Below are 16,514 nucleotides of genomic sequence, written 5' to 3' on the forward strand. Positions count from 1 at the left end.
AATTCCAGCTCTTGTCCAAGTTTTTAGAAACTAAGATCACAAAGAAAATACATACATCTATTTTCCCAAGTACACACCACCATCTGGACTGTTATAAAGGTGTATTAAACCCATGTTTTATTTCAGACATCACTAACAAAAACCATTTGTTTTGTCTGAAAGAGAACACAGCAGAACACCTTTTTATCTTTTCAACATGACTATGCCTTCTAGTGCTGTATAGTATCTATGGGTTTGTCCCTGTCATTGACAGAATATTTTTTATATTTATTTTAATTACACACAAATGTGAATGGCTTAAAACAATCAAAACCAATTATAAGCTGGTTTTAATAGTTTATTGTGGCCAAAGATAAAATATTCCCAAAAATACAAAGGAAATGGTCTAAAAGAGAAGAAAAGCAACACCCTGAATGAGAACCCTTACTGCTTTAAAAAATCTATTTCATTATCTGATGCAAGACTCTTTGAATACTAGAAAATAAGGTAGAATCTTCAAAGTAACTGAAATTTAAATTTATGATCTGCTGACATTAGATTGCAATCAAACAGAACATCATCTTATGTGAAAACCTGTCTACTCTGGAAAAGGAAGTTAAAGTTACTTCTCTGAGCTTTCACTCCAGGCTTGTATCCCAACATCCTTAAGATAAGGAATGTGTTTGCTCCTGGTAGCTCATGAGTACAGACTGATAAAGAACTATTGCTGAGTGAGTGTCTCTTCAGTCAAAAAAAAGAGAAAGCAAGATTTGCCAGTTCAGAAGAGCAAGAGAAATGCCCAAGTCCGGCCATGCTCAGGTGATACTCGGCAGCTTTTCCCTACAGCTGTGCTGGAAAACTTCCAGCTGAGCAACTTTACTTTTGGAAACCACTGCTGAAAGGAAGGGTATGATTCTGATGGTGACATCATTCCAGTGGTGGATAAACAAAACCTACTTGTAAGCCAGAGCTCCTGCAAAGTGCTTCTGGATGTAGGTGTCCATCACGGGCCGGAAATGGAAGTACTTGCTGTCACGCAGCAGGTTTATGATGAACACCTGAGGGAGATGAAGGAGTGAACCCACACTACAGGAAACTGCACTCTGCTGCTAAATATCTATGAACAAGCTACCCAAGCCAAGGAACAATGAAATACATGAGTTCCTTTAAACAGTATCTGTGTTGTTAGATGTCATTGTTTGCTTCTCCCAAGCGAGAGCAGATATTGCTGCCCTCAGATCTGCCGAGGTTGTCCTGCCCTCCTCACCCAAGATCATTATAGAAAACATAAGGTTGGATCCATATTCATATTTCGTGGAAGTAAAATGCTAGCAACATGATGACAAGAAACTTAAAACTCACTGAACATGAGATAAATAACCATCCAGGAGCTTACCAAAGACTGAAAGACCAACAGACCATACTTCTCTGTGTTGTCATCCAAAACTACAAACAACGTGTCCAGAATATCTTGTAGGAACTAAAATGACACAAACAAAGAATTTCAAATTAAATTGTACTCAAAAGGTTATTTCTCCCCTGCTTCAATTAGTTCATACATGTTGGTATCTTGGTGAAAAACTTGCCGAGGACAAACCACTTCAGTTTTGTCCATATAATTTGATTTTTACTAAGAAGATTTTTTCTCTTTACAAAAAGTATTTCTAAAAAAACATGACAGAAAAACAGAAAATAAGGAGTATATACTGCATGGCTGATTTGTAAACTTGACTGAGTGTTCCTCTCACTGTGAGCAGACTAAAAGTGCTGCCTAACAACAGTAGCAGTCATTAGAGTGTATCAGGTACTGTTCAGCATCAAATTTAAGGCTTGGAAGAACATTAACTGGTGCTCCAAATTATGTTTAATACTGAAAACTTTTGCTGCATGACAGCAAGTAAAGCTTTCCTAACAAGCATTAATTGGGTCCTGTTACATATTGCCAGTTGTTTCTTTCCCCCCCTAATATCTCAGCTTGCTGAGCACTGACAATTCAGTGATTTTCTTCCTGAAAGCACAATCTTCAAAAGGATGAGTGTGAAGGAGGATGCTCAAGATCATCAACTGCACATTCTCTCATGATTTTTTAATCTATTCTACTTAAATTTATGATGTGGAAAACAAGAAATAAATTATGACAATTTATGAAGTCTCTGGAATGATAAAATTTCTTTTTTTCTGAATTACTGCATTCTGTTCTTCACATCCCAGTGCCAAATGGCAGCTGAATTTATGGAGGGAATCAATTACTTTTCCCCACGAAATTATTTAATCCACATCTTTCTTTGTCTTTCTCTAAAAAAACAGATACTTGTACTGCCCTGCAAACAAAGCATACAAAACATGACATTCTTGAAGAATTGCAATATAGATGGGGTTTGTGCTCTTCTGTTACTAAGCTATCAGGAAGACTAACATTCCAGATATGGTAACATTCAAATGAATTACAGTAAAGTGGTTTTAATCATAAATTACTAATGAAGTGATGGGATTTGTCATTGGTTTTTTCTCCTTAGTTGTTTGCTGTTACAAATCATCTTTTACTTTTCAGTTTATAGAAATAGGGAGAGTTCTCAGCACCCCTAAAATTATCAGAGGGATATGTGGAATGCAGGGTTATTTTGCTGAGACTACAAATATTCAAATGCAGTTTAAAGTTCCTTGGACCTAAAGAAGTCCAGGTCACAAAAGGATTGTCACGTAGAGCAACAGTGGTTACAAAACATGGTGAAATTACGAGTGGGAGACAGAAATGGTGGCGGTGGTTGGATGCACTAGAGAGCAAATGGTGCTCTAGGCAGCAGTTCACAGTGCTAGGACAGGAAAAGAGGTGTGCAGGATGGTTCACTGGCCCCTGAGCAAAACTCAACTTTCAAGGTCCTTTATGGGGACATTTGGAAGATATCTGCAAAATATCAATGCAGATCGACTGCACTGCCTGTTTGAGAAGGCCAAGTTTTCTGAGTCAGCTGTTCCTCCACTCCAGAAAGGACCAACCACACCTGGGCCAGGTCTCAGATTGTCATTTAGGAAATAGCACTGGAACAGGTGAGACTGCCCAAAATACCTCTACCAGTGGCTGTGTCTGCTCCAGCAGGCTGTGGGCCTGCAGACTGGAACAACTGGTGCTGGGACCCAACACTCCCAGCACACCTGGCTGAGGGAATTTTACTAAGGATTACCTCTATTTTGACCCCAAGGACTAACTATCCACTAATCCCTGGAATGTATTTTCCTGCTCAGTTTCTCATCATAATACAATCCCAATTCATACACAATAAAAATTCACAGCGTGAATCAAAAAGTACAGTAAGAGGGAACATTCAGAAGCCTGAATGTGGGTCTGAATTCACCATCACAGACTGTTATTTCATGTAGTACCTTAACAATTTCCTCGCCACTGACATGTCTCAGTCTTCCCAGAATGTCCATCACACGATCTGGGTAAGCTTTCCATTTCAGCAGGGCAAGCAGATCCACTGCAGAACAGAGGGAGAAAGAGTTGGAACCACATGCAAAGGGAAGAATGGGGACCCCAAACCCACCAGAGATTCATCACATGTTACAGTTCACCTCTTACAGTTCTCACTTCTTGGGAAATAATACATATATAGCAGAAAATAAGAAGGAAAATACTGAGTAAGTCAATAGTACTAACAGAGAAATGAATGGAGGAATGGTAAAGTGCTTTAAAAAGAGTAAAGGCTGCATTTTTCCCTATGTGACTTCACTGCACTGGGGACAATCCAATCCTGTCTTCTTGTGCTTCAGGGATGCTGCTGTGACATATTTTTATTTACTTAGTAACTCTGTAAAACCCAAACAAAACATATTTTGGATTGTGTAGAAGTGCTAACATTGTACTTTTTGTTCTACAATCATTTAATGAAAATTAACTCTGCTTTAACATTTTAACCTTGTAATGCTCTTACATAATGTCTGTAATTTCTCTGCCACCTGTCAATATCCTTATTTCCTCAAGAGAAGTTTCTGCTCATTTCAAAAACACCACGATATATATAATGAAATTATAACCAAAGAATATTTTAGTAAAATAAGCAAAACACAAACATCTTATTGCTCTCTTTCGTAATTCCTGCTGCCTTGGGCAATTTTGAGGAATGAGCTACTCACCATTCTGGGTCAGTTTGGTAGAAGAAAGCTGTGTGGAGACTGAGAAGGTCTCTTTGGTGCTGCGCTGGAAGATGAGGCTGGAGGGGATGTTGGGGCAGCCGTTGTAATCCTCTTTGCAGCAGGGCAGCCCCAGGTACAGTGCGTGGTTGTTAAATGTGCTGTTCTCATCACACTGTGGGCACAGGACACGGAACGAACTGTACCTAGTCCATCTCATCCCACATGCTCACAGCCTCAGCAGTTGCCTAACAGTACTTTTATTGATCTTTTTACTGGGTGCACAAAGACACTTCTAAGAAAAAGCTGTGCTTACCACCTTTGGGGCCTGTGCACACACAAAACAGGTCCAGCCCTACCAAGTGTGGGCTCCTAAGCACTGACTCTTTAGAACTTATCAAGATCTTCCAACTGTACAACTTAGTGCTGCTGTCTGAAAATTGTACTGAAGAAATAAACCCAGGTAAGAAAAAGCACCCACCCAAATCCCTCACTGCAGGGCTGCCAAGTTGTAGTAACATGATGCACTTGAAGTACAGCATAATGTCATCACACAAAGGCACAGAGTAACACCATGAGCTGGAAGAACTGCTGAATGCTCATGAACACCAGTGTGTCTGAGGTCAAAATGGATGGGATTAGCAGCAGATAGATTGTCATCATCTGCATGGAAAAGGTGAACTGTACCTAGAATAGAAGGCACTATCCATACCATGTGATTTTGAATTTATAAAATTTTGAAACAACTATTAATCTCATACATATTTCTAATAAGGGGGGAAAAGGATAATGTAATGACCATTACTCATTTAAAGTGAAGTAGAGACGAGCAGGTGAAAAGCCTGCAGAGAAGAACCAGTACCTTATAAACATAAAGCTCATGGATATCATCTGACAAGGTAGTGCCATCATCTCTCATCAAAGGGGTGAATGCAAAACCAAAGAGCTTCTTTTCTCCCTTGTCTTTTGCTGTAGCAAGAGATAGAAAGAAGGAATTGTATTAGTACATATTCTGTCTGTCCATACGCACCACAAGGTTACTCACTAACTTCTCCACATGCCTAACAAAAAGCACACAGCTTACAGAACAAACAACTTCTGTAATTCTCATTTCTTCTTTCTAATTCTATGCAAAGGACTGACAAGTTTCAAATCAAACAACATAACAAAATATAAACTAGTCATCCTGTAAAGAAACATTCTACAGAAAAACACAGCAAAAGAACAGCAGGGAAGAACATGTACAAAGTGTCTGGCCCTGTACTGATTGTTCATGATGTTTTTAATGCTGTTTAATAAATCCAGCAAACAGCTGGTTAGCAGGGCCCCTTCACTGTATTTTAGGTTGGCATCCCTTTCCTGCTTTCCACCCAGCAACAGCCTCATCCAAACATAAGCTGGCAGTGGGGTCTCCTGGCACTCACTGGAGCAGTGCCTGAACTCGAAGCGGAGGTGGGAGCCCCGGAACCTGTCGATGGGGATGGGCAGCTTGATGATCTCCCCCCAGCGGGGGCTGTTGTTGTGGTAGAGCACAAAGGAGTGGTAGGCACTCCTGCTCGGCTCTCCTGAGCCCAGGCTGATGCAGTCCTGGAACAAAAGAGAACAATTTCACATTAAAAGACATCACATCACTGACGATGAGTCATTTTATTCCACGGTGATAACCTTTATATAATTCATATCTTTCTGTAGACATAAAATAAGAGTCAGAGCAGAAACTCAGACACAATGAAATGTGAAATTTTCAAAGAGATCTTTAAACTCTGTTTGGGGTCAAAGGGTGAGCTAGGAGACCTATAATACAGGAAGAATTCCAGTATCTTAAGTTATTATTTAAGATAAGTTTTCCAACAAGCAGACACTAGATACAATAAACACCTAAGTCCAAATATATCAATAGGAACATCACTTGTAATACTAGACTTCTAGTGTTCCAGACATTCCAGATTTCTGCTTCAGTATCTCAGTTCAGAAGTGATACCTGAACTTTCCAAGCTCTTACAAATGTTCACCTTTCAAAACTGCAGCCATCCAGTCTCAACAAGTATCCCAGAAAATTCTGATCAAGTTACTTCCTTACTGTAAGCAAAGAATTTCTGTGTAATAGTCATCACCTAAAAATACAACGGGATTTAAATTTCTGTTTTTAGGTATAAGAAGCTCAGAGTTCTTGCCCAGTGTATTTATTATCAAAATACAGATGAAGAAAAACATTAATTGATACTGTCTGGGAAATACAGAAATCCTTAGTGAGAACACAAGTGAAGATGGGTGAAATATTGAAGTGCTGAAGTAAGAACAGTAAAAGATCCTTTGTGATGAAGAGAAGGAGTAGGAAGCACTTTTTATATATAAAGCACTAACCTATGCTCTAGACCCAGCACTTGCAAAGAGATCCAAAAGATATGACATCTCATAAAACCATGCAGAAAAAATACAGCTTGGAAATTCTTCACCTTTAGCATCTCCAAGGATAATGAATCCAGGAAGAAACAGAAGCTAAGCAGACCCAGAATGACACATGCAACATAAATTCTGATTTAAAAACGCCCCCCACAGAATGATGTGATGACAAGAAGAACTACTGGTCATTTCCCCAAAGCGTCTCTAAATTCTATCCCAAGAAAATACCAACCATTTTGATTTTTTTTTTATGTGTAGTCACCTGACTACCCAGTCAAGCATATCCCATTAACCAGACCCAGTTAGTTTGACCTCTGGCAATATTCTTCTGGCTCTGAGAAAGTGAAGAATTTGCAAAGGAGCCCAAAAAGAAAGAAATATTCCCTGGAATTTCAGGATTCAATGCAAGAAGGGCCTCCCTAGACAGAGATTCACTGCAAAGGCTCTGATCCAAACTGAGTGACTGCAGCATAAACTCACAACTCAGTCCTCTCAAGTAAGCCTTGGTAACCACATTATGTGTCACAATCCTGCCAAAAGGTGCTGTTTTTAATACAGCAACAAGAATTAAGTGTTGCAGACACTAACGGGTTGGAGTGAGAGTAGATTAGTGGCAGCTCTACAAAGCAGAAATGCAAGATCCCAGTTCTAGTTTGTAGCAAGGGTAACTTGTTGGGCTTCAACACAGCAATTGCAGAATCTCATTCTGCATTAGGTTCTTAGGAGAAAGCAAAAAAATATTTCTATTTCCTCTACAAGGTACAGTAAAAATTCAAATTTCAATGTGAGCTTTTTTTGTCCCCTCAAAAAATTACCTGCTCTGGCTGACAAATGGTCAGTCTTTGAATGCTGTTCCATCCTATAAACTTTAAATAAATAAATAGTCTTTCTTTCTCCTTGTTAACTTAGTTTCTATGCAGTCATACTACAATTTATAGTCTGAGGAGGGCAGACTGTTTAATTCTGAATTGTGATCTGCAAAATACAAACATGAAACTAGTCTCCATACACCCTGTTACCATGAGACCCAAATATGCAGGTGAATTAGAAGGCAGAGGCAAGTAAGGCAAGCTAAACTAGAAAAACTATCAGGTAATATTTTCATTGTGTAAAGGTGTGCCTTGCAATTCATAAGATATTCCTGCTACTGGAACAGAAAGAATAATAAGTGAGAAATGTGTCAAGGCTTTTTTTTATTATTCAGACTATATTGAAAGATACTAACAATTGAGTAAGACCATTTCGAGAGGGAAATACTCATTTTCATTTTGAACAGCACTACATTCTGGAAGTAATTTCACTGCTTTCAATAGGACTATTTCTGGATCAAGATACACTCAAGAGCAGTGAGGATCTGAGAATATTCTCATTAACGCTGTGCACGGTTCTGCTCAAGTCTTCACAAAGGTATAATGCAGACTTGGATCATGCTGCTGGTTGGGAAAAGTTTAGAGATTTTACTCTAATATCAGATGAAAATTTTGTGGCATTTCTCCCCCTTTACTGTGTATGTCTGCACACAGTGTCTCCCTCAGCAGTCTCTGCTCCAGAAAGGCCATAGCTCAGGAACAGAAGGGGATATTCCAAGCAGGAACAGCAGTGCCTCAGTGACTGAAACTTTGTGTTCTGCCCATATTCACAGGCATCATGAGACATCAGACATCTCCTGACACAAACCAAAGATCTGTGTTGCTTTGACTGCAACTATACAGAGGAGAAATAACATTACAACCGGGATAAAGATTTTCTTTTACATTTGCGGTTTAAATTCTGAACACCCACAAAAGACCCTGTATATGCAAAGTCTCTCCTTTAGTGTAAATCTCAGAATGGTTTGGGTTGGAAGGAACCTCAAAGACCATCTCTTTCCAACCCCTGTGCAGGGACACCTTCCACTGCTCAGGGCTCCATCCAGCCTGGCCTTGAACACTTCCAGGGATGGGGCATCCACAACTTCTCTGGGCAACCTGTTCCCCTGAATTTCTTCCAGTTGGACCTACTACCCTTCATAGTCTTTGTACCATTCTGTTACACTGCCCCATGTAAACCCCTGATGTACTTTACAGTTGTCATAAGAGGCCAGGGTAAGAAAAGACTACTTCATCTCTGTGAATGAGCATTCCAACCAAAATCACAAAAGAAATTAAGACTGGTAATGTCTAGAAATTATCTGGCTTTTATCTGTAATCATCAGCCACAGTTACAGTATAATTAGCTACCATTATGTGCATGAGCATTTGAAGATGCTGATATTGCAGTTTGAGGGTAAAAGGCCTCTCTTGGTCCTTAGCAGACTGCTGTGAAATCAAGCGATGATTAAGAATTTGTGACTCAGTTTGAAAGGTAAAAAACACCAAAAAAAGGACTGTGATCTTCCTGCAACGGCTCTGAGCACAAACCAGTTCTGTACAAGAGATCCACTTTAATGAAATCACAAGCTGCTGTAGTAATAAAAATTCTCCTTTCAACTAAAAAGATGTGTTTGGTACACAAGCACTTTAGGTGTTTTGATTCTTCATGGTAATGGCTACAAAGCAGTGGAGGAAAAAGAAAAGGTAAGGGGAAGTTATTTCTGACAACTGTTCATGCTGAAATATTTTCTGTTTACTTCTCTATCCTCATGCCCTCCCACCCCACCTTCTTCTCTTCAATAAAACTAATAGAACAGAGGAAGAAAAACATAAAACATAAACCATCCTCATTCCCAGTTGGAATGGAGCCAGCCCAGGGTGAAATTTTATTCCAAGTTATTTTCCAGAACTACATTCAGTACTGCAACTCCAACGACTCAGATTTAAAAGTCTCTCTTGGAATCACATTTCATTCTGTTGTATGACACATATTATTTAATTTTAGATAAGCCATACACTCTTCATTTCTGACTACAGCTACCCTAAATTTTCTTTTTACTTTAGCCACTGGCACCACATTTTGGCATTACAGAGGCTTTTCAGTTTATGAATAATTTCTCCAAGTCTTCTATCATATAGTGGAAGTGCTCCAAATACTTTCAAATTTATAACTGACCACTTCCTTCATCATAATACATAGCTTAGGAACTTCATAATAAAAAACAAAACAAAAAAAAACAACAAAAAAAGGAAGAGTTGGTTTGATTGTAGCTCTTCCCTTACACATCCCCGGAGGCAGCAGCTGCAGCTGGAGCTCACAGAGGAACTAAAGCCATACCTTGAGGATCTCCCCATCCGCGTAGAGCACGTACATGGTCACCTCGATGTTCTTCTGCACACTCTTCCCACCTCTCTCGAAGTCCCCCTTTTCCAGCGTCAGGTACAAGTCATTCCGGATGTCACCTACAGCGAGAGAGCGGAGCCACATCCTTAAATTCCGCAGGGAGCACTCAATGGGGGCAGCTGGATTCTGCACATCGTTTTCTGTGTTCTGCAAGACTATGGCTGATGCCCAAATCATTCCAAGCAGCAAGTTAATTGTTAATAAGGATGAACATCTTAATATCAGTGCATAAAATCAGACCATTGTTAGTAGTAATGCCTTTATTAAATGTGAACTCAGAATCAATACTGGCTTTTGTTATGTAAGTGAGGAAGGGAGAAAAACCTTTCACTCCTACTGCTTTGCCTAGTTAGCTGGGCTGAAGTATGAGGCTAAGCCTGACGAAACATCATGAGCATCAGACTTCCTATTTCCAATATTTTAAGAAAAATAAGTATTTTTGTGATGATCAGCAGAACGTTGCCCTCAGTTAGCTCTTCAAGGAATTTCTATATTTTCATAATTTCCTTTTATCATAACAGCAAAACAAACCCAGCCTTTTTGGAAACCTGCTTGTCATTCAGTTCAGATGGATTAAGGAGGAATTACAAATACATTTTTTGCTAGATTTCTGGCTAGCCTCTGGTATCCATATGCATGGCTGTATGAAAGAGGGCAGGATGGACACTTGCCAACTTCTCACTACGTCACTCTCAGGAGCTTTCAGAGCAAATTACTATATTCAGAAATAGAAATGCTCGTGTCTCTCTCAGCATCTTGTTATCCTGAATTTCACAGACTCTAGCTCACTTCTTTTTTTTTTCCTCCCTTTTTTTAGAATCTGATTTGGGAAACTGCTTCCAAAACTGCTGTGGTCAATTCTAACCCCTGCACTAAAATTTTTCTGTAAGATTTAGTTACTGTCACTATTTCATAGTGGTTCACACTTACCACTTCTTTTTGTCTGCTTGCCAGAAAGGCAAACATACTAAAGGGCAATGTATAAAAATAATAATAAAAAAAATATTTAAACCCTTTTAAGGCAAGTATTTTGTTAAACAGTCTCAAGAGACTAAATAGCAAACTAATGGAATGGTTATCCAGCATAGAAGAGACTCCTTCAATGTCTGACTTCTTCCACTTGGAGAAGCTGATGCAGTTAAATCTGTGTATTAATCAGAAGCACAATGAAACAGGCAGCATTTGCTTTCAGGCAGTGAGGGATATCCTTTTGTGTCCATCAGAGCAGCGCTTCAAATTCTTCTTGAAGTCTATAACCCCACAGAATTTGTTCCTTAATCTACTGTAGGGACAAACAATAGAAGCTTTCAGTCCTGTCTTTACTTTCAATTTTATTTCTGGAGATAAGTACAAGTCTTTAAGCATGGAAAATACAGCTCTGAGCTGACAGTCAGTGCTTGCTGAGAGGAGCTCTCTGTGAATGGGAATCTGTATGCAAAACGTCCTCCTTTCTCCATCAACCTCCCTCTCGCTGTGGGTTCACACAGAGCTGGAACACCTCACAGTCAGAGGGCTGGAATGCCAGGGTTCATTAACGGGGAAAAGATGACAGTGAGAGCCTGGTGAAAGGCCTCAAATATTCAATCTGTTTTTTCTTATCAAAGAACCGTCATCAAACGCACCAATCCACGGCCCACGACAGGAGAAAATTATCTGGCTGTTCAAAATCAAGCTGAGCTACCTCTATGCTGACTACAGGGATATCAAGGAAATACAAAACTCATCACAAGAGATAGTTTAAGTCGGGACTCCTGTTCTGAAAATCCTTCTGCTTAACTGACTCCATCCCTTTTTCTTAGCAGTTTGCACAATCAGGAACAAAAGTTTCAATTTGTAAGCTATAAATCTTAACAGAAATTAATTGTACCCACTATAATTAGCATTTTGGAGCTCCCTATTTATGACCTCTTTTCTGGAAGACAGTCTGGCTACACAAAGTCCAATATCAGATGGCAAATCATTTTGTAGCCTAAATTAAAGGCAGCATTTGGTTATATATAGCATCATATCTTCTATTAAGTTCAACAGGAGGGATATTACTGCACTAATTAAAAAAATGCCTTTGGGGTGGGGGGTAGAGGGATATAAAAAACAGTGGATTTGCATAAAAAAGATGGGAAAAAGTATTTTAGTGAAGTATAATGGTGCACTTTCTCTTGCAAAAATACTCTACTGAATCTTAAAAAAATAGAAAAGGTCACTGCATACAGTAAAATTAAGGAAGTAAATTAGTCTAGCAAAGACAAAAAGCATTTAACTATCAGCTGTGGAGCCCTTTGGTTTCTTGAAAACCTGGAGTTAAAACTACAAACTCCCACACTTCAATTTATTTCAGTGAAAACAACCTTCCTACAAGGAGCCATCTCCTTTCCTCAATATACCACTTAACCACATCACTTGCTGAGGCCTCACAAGATATTTTTTTTTCATCCAATTGCCTGTGGTTTTGAGGGATTTGAGCTCTGCTACACTAATGGGCTGCACAGAAACTACTGCAAATGCTTGAACACCGAGCAGTTCATTAAAATGCTTATTGTGAGTATGCAAAGTGCAGGGCCAGAGAGAACACTCAGCATCACGTCACCCTGTGCACACACAGTGAACAAACCAAAGGTGTGACCAGCAGGACCAGCTCTAAGCCACAATGACAACGTACTGAGTGAAAAATCTTGGCAGACAGAGCTTTCCCCATATTAATGCCACTTGTAAGAAGAAAAAGAGATAAATAATGAACTTGTTTAAGACACCGGACCATTCATGTCCTCTGCATGGCAAACTACTGCACAAACAGCCCTGTGTTTATGACAGTAATTCCTACACTTTGAGGGAAAACCGGGATGGTACCTCAGCTTGGATCCCAGAGGCCTCACATCTTCCCAAACAGCAAGTGCAGATCATAAACTGGGTGAGCTGTGGCCTCCCATCACCAGCAGAGGAATAAAAAAGTGCTAGAAGGCCAGTGGGCCATGGGTATTTATAGAGTAAAGCCTGCTGATGTCATTTTAAGCTGAGGTCTCTTTGTGCTGGATGCTGTCAAAGATGAACTGAAAAGCAAGTCAGACTTTTCAGAATGGTATTTGTTTCAAAGCCCATCTTTCCACAACTGTTTTCAATTTAAAAACAAAAGTAAACTGCTTTTTAGCATAAAATATGTGCACTTTTTTACACACAGTAACTGAGATTCATTCCCTATGAAATGTCTTGAAAAAGAGTATTTTGCACAATAATATAAAAAGATTATTTTCTGATGTGTTACAGGACTCTTCCCTTATCAACTCCCTTCCCCTTTACTGGGGTTTTGTTTTGTTTGTCTGTTTTACCCTATTTACAAAGCCTAATGTCAAATGTACAGTTGTTTAAATTATAATCATAAATTATAGCTTGGGGGGGTTGGCTCATATTGAAATTAAATCCTTTCTCATATCACCTGAAACTCCTTTGATGATAATGGGGAAAAAAAGGAGAAGTGGAAAAGACTACACGAGCCAAATATTGATTTTGTATTTGCAACATAAAAGGAATGTACTGGAAGATTTCCAAATAGTTATTTATAATTTTCAAGACTGGATAACACAAAGTAGTCCAATGGACACTAATTGTCTACTATCCAGTGGAATAAATAGCAGTTTATCCTGACAAGGTGTGTGGGTTTTCCACTGGACAACTAACCAGTTACTTGAACTGGAAAGTAGTAACAATTTACAGAAACTGCCTGCATTTAATAATTTTTTATTTGGAGATCCTAAAAGATTTTGGACACTGAGGACAGGAATGGTCCCTGCTTTATACAGGGGAATACCATGTCAAGAAAGACTGCATAATTCACATAAGTTCCTGCAGGAGAAAGAGACACAAAATTCTGATTATCTCAATTCTAATCACTTTTTTTTCTAAGCTGTCAATGTTTTGTGACTTTGTGAACCTGTAAAGGACATGTAATATACCCCTGTAAGCTGGGGAAAAGTGGCAGCTCCCAGCAGTCAGAATGTCCAGGTAGTTTCAAGTAACTTAGTAAAATAACTGGTTTTATCCAGAGATTCTTGGATTTTTTAAACTGAGAGTTTAGTCTTTTACAATTTAAGCAGTCAAGGATTAAAAAACCACCGATCTATCTACAAAAAAATCAGTATTTATGCCTCTATCTATTAAATTGCTGAGATGGTCCTATTTAGGTTCCCACACTGTGACAGACTGTCTGCTTGACTCTCTGACATCCCTGGATTTAGCATTTTCTTGAAAATAGTTTCATTTTACAGAAGAGTGAATGGGCAAGAAGAGTAGTTAGAGTATCTTCCCCAATGGCTTCTCAGGAAAAACCAAGCCCTTGCATTTATGTCCTGTATGTATAAACAAACACCCCCCCAGCCAGAGTCCATCAGCATCATCCCACTGACTGGAGCAACGTTGCAGCAGTTTGAACCACCGGGGGAAGTAAATCTTTGAAGAAAGCTGTAAGATGTAGAACACTTCCACTCATGTACAGTGTGACCATGTGTTCTGGCTGCACCTGTTCTAGCTCTTTACAGGGGTAATTGCTCTGCTTTCTGGGTGGAATATCATCTTGAACTGGACAATCCCTCAATGACAGCTCTTCTCTGCAGTAGTTCTGGAAGCTGCTGCTTTGGAAGGTGACCGCGATCAGATTCTGATCTCAAACAGCAAACCACACCCTTACTTGGAGCTGCAACTTCCTCCAAATGCAAACACACAACTACTTCTGAAATGATTTCAACACAGAGCAGGTTAACAGGACGATGCCCAGGAGCAGTTTTGGGGTCATCACGTCACTGTACAAACCACAGGGACTAAAGGACAAACTGACCAAGGGCACTGCTTGGGAAAGGTCTCCAACACCTCTGGCCTTCTTTCTGGCTGACCCTCAGGGACTTGTTCCCAGTCATGTCCTCACACTGGGATTTTCCCTGGCTGTAACAGTGTCATCACCTCTGTCACCAGGGTAAAGCCCTGCTGTGTTACCCACTGCATTCCTGCCTGCCTGGCACAGTCACACAGCCTGGGAATCACATTCAATCCACTTCAGCAGCTTATTTCTCTGCCCCTTCACCAGCCAGGCCCTAATGTTTTTCAAGGCCTATACTCTTGAAATAGTTATAGTGAGCAACTATTAATATCATTGTGAGCAATATTACAGCAGGAAAGGGAAACAAAGGCTTTATCTACTGCCTGCATGGCAAATTAAATTAGCTTTTTTTCCCTCTAAACAGAACATTATGCAAGTTTAACTCTTGTGTGCTCCTCTAGCTTTCGATGAGCAGAACACAATTGTTTCAAAGAAAAGGGACAAGCAATACTTACTAAGTTATTTACTATCCATTGTTTGACTTCTATGTATAGAAAAGAATTTATACAATGCTCTTTTTAAATTCAATTATTTCCCTGGAATAGTAGCCTTTCAGTAGCAGGAAGTTGTTTTTTAATGTTTTTAATTTTTATCTCCTCCAACTTTCCATTTCCATAAGTTTATTTATGACAGTAAGACTTTTTTATACTCCCTGTAAACTTTTTTTACCTAATTATGTCTTTTGGTCTTATTGACTTTGTTGCCATGAACATTTTAAGATTGGTTGATGGATTTTGCCACGTCCTTTTCTTAACAGATTTTTGCCATGACTTTGTGCTGACAGAACAGATGCTGAGATGTTTCTCACCTTTGCTACCAACTCACCTGTCACAGCTACTAAATTTGCCTGAAACCCTGTGGTGTGAAGAGAGACAAAGTCTCCAATTTTCTGTTATCAAAGTTTCCCTGTGATGTTATGATTTGCTGTCTTTACCAATCCCCAACATTCCATGGAAGATATGAAAATGGAAAAAAAAGCAAGCAATAAGCAGACATTACACAGAAAAGCAGAAACTTACACCCAACAATCTTCATCTCTGCATCAGAAAGAAAGGGGAGAGAATAAAGGGAAAGGAACGGGAGAGAAGCCAGGAAATTAAGACAAGGAGAGAGAAAAAAGAGAAAGAAACATCACTCACGAGTAGAAGATGAAGCATGCACTTTTCATCAGAGCATCAAAGTAAAAGCCAGAATACTTATCAGCACATGGGGAAGGGGAGGGATGTCCTTGGGGGACTGACAAACGCCAAGCCTATGCAACAGATTCTGATCAGCAAGTTCTGTACACAAACACAGCTGCAATCCCAAAGCAGCACATGCCTCATTGCTCTTAGCTCTGGGGAAAGGTAAAATTGTCAGGATCAGACTCATGGCCTTAAACCCAGTAGCAACTTAGAAAAGGAAAAAAAAACCATCACAAATGAACAAAACCCCACCATACTTCTTCATGAGGCTGGTTTGACTGAATCCCTTCTGATTTGGACAAAAAAGACAATGGAAGCCTTTATGATGCTCTTCTCAGATCACAACACAGCAGGAAACAAAGAACATTTTATCTTTACAAACGAAGACAGGCATGGTTATTTTGTACAGTATTAAGCTTGTTCTGCACAGCCATGAAAGATATAAGCCCATAAAGACCAGTTTCACTTTGTTTCTTAATGATGACTGGCTACCACTGCTGTTGCTCATATCTGAGGGACAGAAGAGAGGGCTTGATACAGTGAACTAATACTACAGTTTAGAAAACAAAACAGGACAGGAAAACCATGTGGTAAGACACACCTACAGAACTTTAATGGTTAAGATGTGCACATGTGAAAGGATTTCCTACTAAAAAAGAAAATGAAAATGTTCAAACCTATGACAAAGAAGATTAACTTGA

At 39.4% G+C, this 16,514-nt stretch overlaps 1 protein-coding gene across 1 annotated transcript in view; it reads right to left on the reverse strand.

The window, feature by feature from the left end:
- The window catches only part of DOCK3 (dedicator of cytokinesis 3), a 182,691-nt gene that overhangs the window by 60,940 nt on the left and 105,237 nt on the right, over positions 1 to 16,514 (reverse strand). The window contains exons 16-22 of the mRNA XM_027700784.1: positions 9,703 to 9,827; positions 5,535 to 5,697; positions 4,973 to 5,079; positions 4,114 to 4,285; positions 3,361 to 3,458; positions 1,376 to 1,459; positions 937 to 1,037 (exon numbers count right to left, since the gene is read on the reverse strand). Coding sequence (XP_027556585.1) covers positions 937 to 1,037; positions 1,376 to 1,459; positions 3,361 to 3,458; positions 4,114 to 4,285; positions 4,973 to 5,079; positions 5,535 to 5,697; positions 9,703 to 9,827 — 850 coding nt within the window. The remainder of the gene's footprint in view (positions 1 to 936; positions 1,038 to 1,375; positions 1,460 to 3,360; positions 3,459 to 4,113; positions 4,286 to 4,972; positions 5,080 to 5,534; positions 5,698 to 9,702; positions 9,828 to 16,514) is intronic.

This window comes from Neopelma chrysocephalum, unplaced genomic scaffold, assembly GCF_003984885.1.
Source record: "Neopelma chrysocephalum unplaced genomic scaffold, ASM398488v2 Primary Assembly neopelma1_147, whole genome shotgun sequence".
Taxonomy (NCBI): Eukaryota; Metazoa; Chordata; class Aves; order Passeriformes; family Pipridae; genus Neopelma; species Neopelma chrysocephalum.